General features: G+C 48.5%; 1 protein-coding gene across 1 annotated transcript; it reads right to left on the bottom strand.

Moving 5' to 3' along the window:
- Window positions 1-1,168: 1,168 nt before the first annotated feature.
- Window positions 1,169-4,798, bottom strand: HEY1 (hes related family bHLH transcription factor with YRPW motif 1). Its single transcript, XM_030012754.2, has 5 exons — window positions 4,453-4,798; window positions 4,225-4,300; window positions 4,064-4,147; window positions 3,868-3,949; window positions 1,169-3,039 (listed from the first exon to the last, which is right to left on the bottom strand). The coding sequence occupies exons 1-5, from the start codon at window positions 4,671-4,673 to the stop codon at window positions 2,456-2,458; spliced, it is 1,047 nt and encodes a 348-aa protein (XP_029868614.1). The 5' UTR covers window positions 4,674-4,798; the 3' UTR covers window positions 1,169-2,455.
- Window positions 4,799-11,647: the final 6,849 nt, after the last annotated feature.

Here is an 11,647-nt window from a genome sequence, read left to right as displayed (position 1 = left end):
TTTATTAAAAGATCTAAAGAATAGTTGCATGCACTATAGCAATCTTCTAGGTAGGAGTTGTTAATTTGGTATAAAAACCTATTAGGGACAGGGCAGAGCATAATTAAACAGGAGACAATACACACTGTGAAAAGGAAACTGGATTTGGAATTTTACGGCCTCTTATTTCATGTTTCTACATGAAATACTATGCTCTATAATCTCTTCTTAATAACACCTATGTATTTCTAGCTCCCACAGTATTCTGCGTTTCATTTCTAGCAGTGGTCCCCTACAGCCTAGGGAGGAAGGTAAAACAAGGTTACGCACTTGAATGCCCTCCCACTCTTTCCAGCCTCACAGCAATCCTTCTTCCGAGAAAGCCTCTCATCAATGCCACTCCTTAATTGGCCCAAGAGCCCCTCTTTAAACAAAGCTCTCAGCTCCCACAGGGCCAAGCTCTTTCTGCTATTGTGGCAGAGCTAAATCCAGACAAGGATGTGCCATTTACCAACACAAGTGTACTATAAATTCAAATGCACAGGAAAGAAGTGAGGTGCTTCCAGGAGAAGTTGTTGATGTTCTGCAGGTAGAGATTTGCAGGTAGGACGGACTGCATCTACCTACGTGTAAGCCTTTCAGGTTGTTACTTCAAGAAAAAGCGTAAGACGCTAGTAATACCCACTCAGTAACAAATACAGGATCAGTCAGAGACCTTGGGTGGATTCTGCACTCATGCACCGAACGTGAGCTAAACCAGACTGTTAGGTACAAAACTTTGCTACAGAGCTATAGGATTTCATGAGTTAGACAGGAAAGGACTCTGCATTTGTAAACATGATCACCTTTTAATATTAATACAAATCAGTAAGAATATTCGGGTGCAGTGCAGCTTTAACCTCTTCTTTAGCAGTAACCCTGGTGTCTTCGCCGTCTGCCCACACACTGCCAGGCAAGTAAAAGTGACAGCAAAATGAATCCTACTGTTTACTTCCCTTGACTGTTATTCTGGGGCACTGCGGTTCTTTACGTACTCAGCTAGTGTAGCTAAGTATGCCATAATATTTGAGAAAGAAGTAAATACAAATGCCCACAGCAGGATTAAGTAGCAATTGTTCGACACCTCCCGTGATACCCAGAGGCACAGAATTCTCCACTGATATATATCAGACAAGCATGTCATTTAAAATACTTTGTTCTTTCTCCTTTATTTAGCCACAACACAAATACAAGAGCAGTCAAACCCCGTCCAGTGGAACTCACTAGATAAACCTGTTCAGATTAAGATTCTCATGAAATCAACCAAAATATACATGTACACGCACACACTCTCACGCACACAAGAATGCAGCAGAGCACTTACAAAATGAGGAGTGGCACTGAACTGCACCTAAAAGTAAAACGCAATAGAAAAATCAACCGGTTAGGATACATCTGTTAAGCAACAAGGCTGTGCACTGAACGGGTTCCCACTGTACCATTCCATTGGCTATTTAAATGCCAGCATCACTCCTTTCAGGTGCAAATTTGAAGCCCACAGAGGGAAAGAGTCTGATCTGTTACCCAAGAATACAGGGTAATAGACTAATTATTACTCCACTGTAATTCAAAGCCGAATCTGGCCCTATGAAATGAATATGCACATGACCAGCTCCGGCTGGAAGACTACTGCAGGCAACAACCTTTTTTTTTTCCCTTCATTTCCCCAGCAACTAAACCCACCACCAATATACTGTATAATTTGGCTTTTGCACCCTCCCCACTCTAGAGTTTGCTCTAAAGCACATACTGCTCCTTTTGGTGGAAGTAGCGTAGAGGTTCTGAGATGTGAGTAAATGTCCACTAGGGACTAGAATAAGACCACCAAATATACTAAACCACTGCAGAAGAAATAGAAATTGGGCTCTTAGATAAAGCTGGTTAAGCTGGTCCATCTGATTTGTCAACGCTTTGTTCAGAAATATAAGACTCAGATATAGTTTACAAAAAAGAGTGATTCTTTATATAACATCTCAATGTCAAAATACTAACAAAAACACAGCTTGTTAATGCTGAGAAGAGTGATCTTGGAAAAATTAATAACTAAACTAGGTCGTTGCTAACAGTAATAGGTGATCTCTCTTCATAAAAAGGCAGTCTGACGTACTCAGGAAAAATGAAACATTTGAAACAAACTGTTTACAAAAGTGATTTAAATGCTCAGCACAGATCTAACACAAGTGTTAACAACCACTATTGTAATTTTATTTTTGGACAACTTCAGCAATTATTCAAAAAAAAAAAAAAAAAACCCAAACCCGCTAATACAAAAACATAGAAAACAAAAAGAAAAATCCAAAGAAGCAGTTTTTAGACAAACTTAGTTAAGGTGAAGCTGTACCTTTGTCCCAGTTATTAAGAACGTCAACTTTAAGCGTGGCATAACCCAGCTCAGCTAGGTTTGTAGGCTTCCCCACCCTTACTAAAGAGTTAGTTCTTAGAAGGCTCCAATCTCAGTCCCCCAGGGTCTGTATGGTTTGCTAAGGGTTGCTGACTGCGTTGGTGTAGACGGGCTCAGCACGTTGGGGGACAGCAGATGGAAGGAGCCAAACGAAAAGGGGAACGCAGACAGAGATGCCATGGAGGAGAGAAGAGGAGGAGACAGTTTGGTAGTAGTTGTGACCACGGGGAGCACTGGTCCAACGCTGCCATTTGGGGGCACTCTGAGTGAGGAAGTTTCAGCATGTGGGGCGGCAATTCTGGTCTGGTGATGCGGTTCTGTGGAAGATGCTGTAGTACTGGTATTACCGTGCCCATTTTGAGCCAGCAGCAACGGGTGAGATATGTGAGGGTGATGTCCAAAGGCACTGCCCCAGGGAATGTGTCCAATGCCAGTGTGCGCACTACTTGCTGCTTCCCGTTGAGAGGCGTAGTTATTGAGATGAGACACAAGTCGAACTCGCAGAGGATCGGAGGCGTCCAGACCCTCTATAATACTAAGGTATCGAGCAACTTCAGCCAGGCACTCTCGAAACCCTAGACTCCGATAGTCCATAGCCAAAGCATGAGCATCAAAATAACCTAAGAGAAAAGAACAAAGAATGGAGTCTTAAGATGCTGTTTTCTAGTCATTGTCTACATGTAGCCTCCCCACTCCACCCTCCCCTATAAGCATATTTCACTTGGATGTGGTTAGTATTCCCAACCATAGATTAGCTGCCAAGCTCCTTGTTGTTTTTTTTTTCTTTTTTTGTCTAACAAGCTTTTCTTTTATATCTGTGCTGTGATGCTGCAAGTCCCAAGACCAGTCACAGACTGCCATTTTTAAACTGAAATTGCATACTGCCACTGGAGGAAAGTACTTTTGTTCTTTTCACGTCTCCCCAGTGCAAGCAAAACCACAGCGCAGTGAAATTCATTAGAAACACAAGTCCTTACTTATCAGAGGGGACTTCTGCAGGCAACACACTTTTTTCCTGAAAGCACTTTTCACCATTTTTGCTAATTCTCTTCACTAGTCATTTCATCCTGTATTTTTTTTCTAGTTTCTGTTCTGAACTTTCAGAAAGTTAGAGAAATAAACATTTGGCAACAACAAAAACTTTGTGTTTTACAAGTTGCCAAAAGCCGATTCACATCACAGTGCTGACATATGGCTAGAGAGACTTGTAATCGCTCTCCCCTTGAACAACCTGGAGCTAGCGCTGTAAAATGTTTCAGTGCTAGCGATGCCGCAAATCTTCTCAAGTAGAAGAAAAGTCCCAAATTCCTGACAGAACATAGGAGAGTTCCATTCACTTTCTCCAAGCACTCCCACAGCACGCTGCGCACTGAGCACCAGGGAATGCACTCCTCTCTCGGCAGCCTCTCCGCAGGGCTGCTGACCCACCGTCAGGCACGGAACTTTACCTTTCCCTCCTGCTGTATGCAGCATTTTCAGATGATCGACAGTCATCTGCAGAATCTCTGCTTTTTCCAGCTTGGCTGATCCCTAGGAGAGAAGGGGAAGCGGGACACTTTTAAGGCAGAACCAGAGACGTTAAAGAGGGGTGACCCTTTCAGCCGGCAACGGGGGGAGGCAGTGCGGAGGGTCACTGGGCGCTACCTGCTTCTCGAAGGCGCTGGGCACCAGCCTCCTCAGCTCGGACAGGCTGTTGTTGATGCGATCGCGGCGGCGCTTCTCGATGATCTAGGGCAGAAAGCGGGGGGTCAGGGGGCGGGCGGGCCGGGGCTGAGGGGAGCCGCGGCCGGCCGGCAGGCACTCACCCCTCGACGCCTCTTCCGAGCCAGGATCTGCGAGGTGGTGGAGGGAGACATAGAGCCCGCGGCCGAGCTCAGGTTCCTGCGAGGAGCAGCGGGACACCGGTCACCACAGGCACCGCCATCCCGGAGGTGGCGGGGGGGGGGGGGGGGGGGGGGGTCGGGGCTCCGCGGGTCTGAGGGGAGGGAAGGGGCGCCGGGCCGCCTCGCGGCGCCCACCCTGCCTGCGCTCACCCATTCTCGTCCGCGCTCTCCTTCTCCACCTCGACGGCCTCGTCCAGCTCCTCGCTGTCCGACGAGCTGTACTCGGGGTGCGCCCGCTTCATGGCGGCGGCGGCGGCGGCGGCGGCGGTGGCGGCGGGGCGCGGGCGGCCGTCGGGGAGGCGGCGGGCGGCGCGCGGGAGGAGGGCTCCCAGCGCGCGCCCCGCGCCTCGCCCGGCGCCCGTCTCCCCCATGGCGTTCCCACACGCCTCGCCTCTTACCCGCCGCGGGCGGCCCGGCCGGCCGGCCGGCCGGCAGCCAGGCAAGCAAGCAAGCAAGCAAGCAAGCAGGCAGGCAGCAGGCAGGAGGAACGCAGGCAGGCAGCAGGCAGGCAGCCGGGCAGAGCACGCCCGCCGCCGCCCGCCGCCCAGCACGGCCACGCGCGGCCCCCGCCTCCCCCATTGGCCGCCGGCGCCCCGGCCTCAGCCAATTGGCGCCGGCCGGCCGCTGGGCTCCGCCCCCTCGGCTGGATGCCGGGCGGCGGGGGAGGTGGGGCCGCGCGCCGCCGGCCGTGGGAAAGCTGGCGCCGCGCCGGCGGCGTCTCCTGCCGCTCGTTCTCGCGCGGCAGCGTTTGCCTGCCTCCGCCTCCTCCGCTGCGTTCCCCTTCTTTTGTGGCACGTCCCCCGCGTGGGGAAGCAGGCGGCGCGGGTCCTGTGCGGGTGGGCAGGGCAGGGCAGGGCAGCTGCGGGGCGCCCTCGGGGTTGCCTTCGGCCCTCAGGCCCGGGGTCCCCGGTAGCCCGAGCCCTGCGGGGTGGGAAGGGGAAGCCTGAGCGGGAGCAGCCTGGCCGCCTTTGAAAAAATGAGTTAAACGCGTGGCTAAAGCCCCAGAGCTGAGGAGGCGTAAACTCCCGGGGGGGTTTCTTGGTTGGCAGTGCAAAGGAAATCGAGGCATCCCTCTTGACTGTGCACACCACCCCCCGTATTTTGGAGGTGGGGAGAAGCAGGAACGGTTTTTAAGCAAATGTGCTTTGTTCATGCAGTTGCTGGCAAGGAAGAAGGGATGGCAGGGAAGGCCAGCGTTGCATGCAGTGTGTGCAGAGTTCTGGCTGGCGCCCTTGCAGTTCAGTGCATGCTGCTTTGCACTAAGCAGGGCCCTGAGCCTGGATGCCGTGTTCCCCAGCACAAGTCCTCTTCATTCTGCCAGCTTTCTCAGGCCGAGGTACTGGCAAAGCGGGACAGGTGAAATGAAGTTGTGCTCTTTGAGGTGGTTTCATAATAATTAAATTCTCATTTACATGAAGCCTTTCAACTAAGGCTCCTTTTCTAAGTTGATTCTTTCACATTTCGCAATTGGAAGGGCTGGAGGATAACCAAGACGTGCACAGTGTGACAGCGAAGAATCGATGAACCTAGGTTTCCCCATTTCAAGACCCTGGAACAGCTGCTTTCAGCCTCCCACTCGTTTAGGTAAAAGTTCCTGGCACAGAGTTGCTCCAGATTTCACGGAGTTGCCCATATTTTTGCAAAGCATCTCTGGTGGGAAGGGAAATGGAAGCAAGGACCAGGCTAAAGGTAGCAAAAGAGCTGCGGTTAAGAAGACACAAACAGTCCTGCAGCCACCTCTAAGTAGCTAACAGAAGGCGATAGAAATACTCTTGTTCCCACATTACATTTTTCATAAATCTATCCTTTCTGCAGTGCTAAAATTAAGCTTGTGTCAGCAATTCTGTTACATCTACCTTTCCAGCCTCCGTATTTTTGTTGTGAAACATCTCTGCCTGCACCACTTGCTTTTACAGGACCAAAAGCCAGGTCAGAGGAAGGCGCAGTGACTTTTATGCCTTTTTGGCCTGCAGACTACACATCTGACTTCTCCCATCCAGGCACGTATATGTCTTCTTCCTGCTATGGGAAAAAAAAACATTGTAAAAGAAGTTACTTGGCATAAAGCATTCACTGCTTGTGAGTAGAGGTGTGGCCACCCAGGTTTTCCAGCAGTCGGATCCTGGAGCTGTCCCCCATCCTTACCTCCGTGAACCACTGGGGCCCGGCAGCCTCCAAAGATGCTTTTGGAGCTTGTAGACACTGACTTCTCTGACTGATTTACAGGAACGGACAGGGAGAGTGTAGCTGGGCCTCAGTGTGAGCAATTGCAGTTGGCTATCAGCTGCCGTGGGAAGATAAGAAATGTTTGCCCGTGTGTGGTTTCAATCTTCCCATCCAGCACTAGGAGGAAAAGACTGCAAAACCAGCTTTAAATTACTCTTGTGTTTTTCTGGTGCTGGGCAGGGCCTGATCCTCAGCGTTGGTCTAATTGTTAACCGTGGCCCAAAGGGAAGTTTTATTAGCCAGAAATTACTAACACGTTGAGACAGCGCTGTCACGCACCTCTCTCGCCAGAAGGGCAGACGGGAGAGCAGCCCTTTGCTCGCCAAAGTCCAAGGAAATTAAAATGACAGTGCACAAGGAGGCGGCACTTCGAAAAAGAGCTTAATATCAGACCCCACTGGTACCTTCACAGCAATGAGGCAATGAACCTTAGGAGATGACAGCCTTCCCTCCTGTCCCCTACACCACCACGGTGCCTCCCTTCTCCCGTGCTTCACACAGCAGTGCAAGCACCCTCTTGCCTCCTTCTACATGATCACCTCTTACTACAGCCGTGTCCGTGCCTCAGTCGCCCCACCATCCAAACATGTCGTCCCACACCCCTTCCTATCATACAGACCAGCACGCTTGCCTCCCCCCCCGCCGCTTCCCCATCGCTTCCAGGTCTGGCACAACTCGGCGTTTCCAGGCTCCGCAGCCGCATCTGGCTGCCCCGGTGCTGGGAGCAGGAGTGGCAGGACAGGGTAAAGCCATCACGGCAAAGCAGAGACTCAGGTTTGAGACGTGCAGGAACTGTTGGTCGCGACTGTCCCTTAGAAGGGAGCGGTGTCACTTTTTGTGTGCAAGCCCCATTTTTCTTTGTTGAATGCCTCCTACGGCGATTTCGGTGCTAGTCAAATTCCTGCTGAAAGGGAGTTGTTTATTGCCGCTGCAGGCTTCCCTCCAGCGGAGACCTGCCACTGCTGACCCTTGCTCTAGTGTGTGTGCTAAATTAACTCCCATCCCCTTCCTTTAGGTCTTCTCTCCCAAGGGAGCAAGTGCTTTGAAGAGTAATCCCGTCAACCTGTCACCCGGAGTCCCGGAAACTCGCCGTTACTATGGTTACTGTGCCCAATTCAACCGGTGGCTCTGGCACTCGCATTGCAGCCAGGCAAAAACACCAACGCCCCCCCCCAACCCACCCACCCACTCCCCACGTATATCGAGCTGCAGCATCAGCTCTGCAAGCAAAAAATCTTGTATTTTTCTTTACTGACTTCTGGCTGAATGTGTCGATTTTTGGTGCCACTGACACGGTTCAAAACTAGTTACCACAGATCAAATGGAAGCGCTTCAGAAGTGAACGGGAGCGACAGAAGGGGTTTTTAGACTTCTTGCATGACCTGTTAGCAGTACTATGACTGTAAATGTGTTTTGTTGGGAGCTGAACACTTAAATTCATGTCTGCACATCTCTGAGGTCCAGATACCCAGTTCAGAAATTCAGCTTGGGTGCTCTCTAAGCATGCTGGCCCCGAGTTCTGCCGTGCAGATGCTGTGCACCTTTGTGCTGGAGCAGCTGCTGCAGCAGCAGAACATAAGCATTGCATATTCACACTCATGTGCATCTGTAGCGATGTCCAGGTTGTCAAGACATTTCTGTCTTCAAGCTGGCCAAGGACAGGGATAATTTTTACATCAAAGTCCTTACTGTAAGCAGAGTGCCTCAGCTGCAACACTTCTGCCGCAGCATAGGTTTCAGCTCTCATTTTTTGGAAGTAGTGTATAGCTATAAATAAGCAAGACTAGCAATGTCAGCATATTAACGCCAGCAGTGCAGACAGATTTCTCTTCTGGATGTCTCTGAACAATGCAGGTAGTCTTTGCATTTACCTGATTAGGCTTCAGCTCATCTCCAAACCCAGACCTGGGCTATAACTGTATAAAAGGCTAATCTGTGACCACGCATTCAAGCCGCTGACAGGCAAAGTTACCTCATATTCAGTCAGCCTTCTGATTGAGGGGGGAAAGGGCAGATTGGCTATTTTATACCTGGTTTCCTTTCCAATCAATTCAACCCTTCTTCTCGTTTTATGCAAGCCTCCCTCTGAGCCAAGGCTGTTACAGACAGCAGCTTCTTCCACTAGGCATCTCTTTTTCCATTCCCAAAGCAGTCTGTCCTGTGCAATGGAGGAGGCCAAGACCCTACAGCAGGAATGACACCAGGTCATGTTAATTAATGGCTGTCTCATAATAGATGCAAACGAGGGCTGACTGGGGGTGGCGTAGTGCAGAAAATTCTGGTTTGATTTGCAGCCACCTTTGCTCTTAATTACAGGAAAATGATGTAATGTCCATGCGTGTAAGAGTGTACCTTGTGTGTAAAATCACACAAGAAATTCACTAACATGGGCAGGACAGCCTCTATCAGCATTGCCAAATGCTAGAGGGGACAACGGCCACAGATGAGTGTCACCTACAGACACCATCCCACCAAGGTGACAATTTCACCATAGCTGGGCAGTTTGTTTATCCCTGTGTTCATTCCTCAGTATCACAGTACAGTTTGCACCAGATATCATAGAGTAAAACCATGTTTTTCTTTTTGCTGACCTTTTTCCAACCAAGCCCTCTGTAGTTTGCCAAAATAGTTTTCTTCTGTTCCTGCAGTACTTTTCTCATAATTGGACTGAGGAGTAATCATACAGAAACTTGCTTTGGTTTCCTGCTGTTGAAATCCTCACAGTCCATCAAGGAACAGCCTGACTAGCCATTTTTCCTGTGCAATTTTGCAACTTCAATGTTCTAAGAGCAGTGTTCAAACCATGCTTTGTGTTATACAGTGATGTATGGAAGTCCCTGCTCCAAAGAGTTTGCAGTCTGAGACCTACTTTGAGTTTTCTTTGCCAGTAAGATGCAGCTTGGAGAAAAATGTGTGTGTGCTATTCATTCTTGCTAGGAAGCATAGGATAGAAAACAACTCCCAGACCTTCTGTTCCACCATGCAAACTGTTATTTAAAGGTATGCTCTTTCAAGGGGAAAACCTGACTTTTGGCAAATAGAAACAATCATTTTTCCTAGCAAGTTTCCTAGAACCAATTCATTATGCAAAAATAAAAATGAAAGTTGAGCATGCGCTGTAGCTGTTGGTAAGTAGCGTGTGGAATAAAACAAATGAAAGTAATAGTTTATTGCTTTTGAAGGTACCAGCTATTAAAAGCTTCCATGACCATTGCACAGACAAGTTAAATGAAAACAGTGGATATTACCTATCTGATGTGGTGAGCACTGACTCCTGGAAAAGTGTCTATTTTCCCTCAGATGATAACTCGTATTCACCTCACACCTTTCTGCCATAGCATTTACTAGACACCTGCTGTCCCACAGCGGTCAGCTACCTGAGCAAAAGTTAGACCTGGGGAAAAAAACACCACATAAACCACCCCCCAATTGCAGAGAAATGAACTGTGAGGGGATGTTTAGAATGTGTGACAAGAGTGAGAAAGTGCCAGGGATATTTAATTGCCACAAGGTGTTCAGGACTTTGGCTGAGGTTTCATCATGGAGATACCGGCAAAAAGTAATATGATTTGCCTACTTTATGTAAAATAAAGACTAAGCTTGACTGGTTTGAATGTGAAACCTTACTCCAGGCAGGCAAAGTATTTGGACATTGGAGGATGTCAAAATCAAATCCTATCATCAGTTGTATCTTCCATTACGTTATGGAATACCAGGATAAAAATAAACAGAAGAGAAGTGCCGCTCCAATTTTGCCAGAACAAAGTTAGATACCGGACCTACTTTTTGTTAGGGAGACTTTTATTTCCTAAATAATCTATATGTGTATCAGCATCTGACCTGAGAGGTTTTGAGTCCAAACTGAGGGGTCATAAAGCAGCAAATTTTGAGATTCAAGCCAATTTTGAAGTGCCATGAAAACACAGTAACAAAATAGCAGTCAATGGCCTGCACTGACACTGAAGGTATTTTCCTGTGCGATGCCTTATTTCAGTCTTGCTCACAGTACTTAAGAACTGCAGCATTCCTACGGGTTTCAGAAAAGTCAAGACTTGTGGACCCTGCAGAGCTGACCAATATAGCAGTGCAAAACCAATACCCTGTGTGGATCCACTGTTCTCAGTGACCTTCATTTCATCTGCTTTTAAAGAAGAAAAATTATTCCAGGAGAAATAGTTTTCTTCCAAAATAGCGCCCATCTGAAAGATTTATTCCAGATAATCTCAGTTATAGGGGAACAGGAGGCTACCAAAGCACCATGCCAGGTCAGCTATAGCAGTAACTTCCCATGCATACCCAGGCCTCCCTCTTGATTCATACTGCTGTAGCTGTGATAAAAATCCCTTGTGTTTACTTGTCACAAAACCAACTCACTTAGACATGCCTCTCGATACATAACTGTCCAGGCACTGCGATGCTGTGATGATGAGCTCTGTATGAACACCTCCACAGTCAGTATTAATGATGGTGCTCTAAAGCAAGTGCAAACAGTCACACGCTCTTAATGCTTAAACCACAGCAAATGTGTTTAATCCCACACAATAGCTCCGTTATGTCTTAAAGCTGTGGTCGGCCAGGGAAGTGGTGACCACTTCTCACATATATAACGTATACCAAACATATTCAGCTTGGCAGGAAGACAAGAAGCTGGAAGTGTCACACTGGAGCCTAGCCCCCTGACAGCATGAGACATGTGCTTGTAAGCTGTCTCAAGGAGGATATTTGATTGCCCTCTTTCTTCTTCTGCCTCTCTCCCAACAAAAGTGGAGTGACCTCCCCCATGACCTGGCAAGTGCTGAAATTCCCCGAACACATTTTTCTGTTGTGCCCCAACACTGAACAAAAGGAAACGAAGCAGCCTCAATATACTTGAAGTATGGTATGAAAATAATAGCTGGCTCTTGCTCGTCCTGCAAATGCCGATCTTCACCTCCTGCCCAGCACGGTTTGCACTGCCTCCCACGCTTATCTGCTGTGTTGTCGGCAGCTCTTTCTGGTTTATACGCTTATTTATTTATTTATGCCTTTATTTATTTATTTGGAGAAGGGCAGAGTGGGGGGCGGGCGGGGGAAGGCGGGGGGGGGTCTATGTAATTGCAGTTTACACTGCGTTCCCACG

This window comes from Aquila chrysaetos, chromosome 4, assembly GCF_900496995.4.
Source record: "Aquila chrysaetos chrysaetos chromosome 4, bAquChr1.4, whole genome shotgun sequence".
NCBI classification, from domain to species: domain Eukaryota; kingdom Metazoa; phylum Chordata; class Aves; order Accipitriformes; family Accipitridae; genus Aquila; species Aquila chrysaetos.
Note: the sequence above shows the minus strand (reverse complement) of the source record. Positions and strands in the feature narration are given on the sequence as shown.

Excerpts from the sequence above, each read along its gene's own strand:
- HEY1 (XM_030012754.2), bottom strand. The coding sequence starts at position 4,673 with ATGGGGGAGACGGGCGCCGGGCGAGGCGCGGGGCGCGCGCTGGGAGCC. Across the intron at positions 4,301-4,452 it reads GAGAGCGCGGACGAGAATGG|GAACCTGAGCTCGGCCGCGG; the intron begins GTGAGCGCAGGC and ends TGCTCCTCGCAG. Across the intron at positions 3,040-3,867 it reads GCATACAGCAGGAGGGAAAG|GTTATTTTGATGCTCATGCT; the intron begins GTAAAGTTCCGT and ends CTTTTCTCTTAG.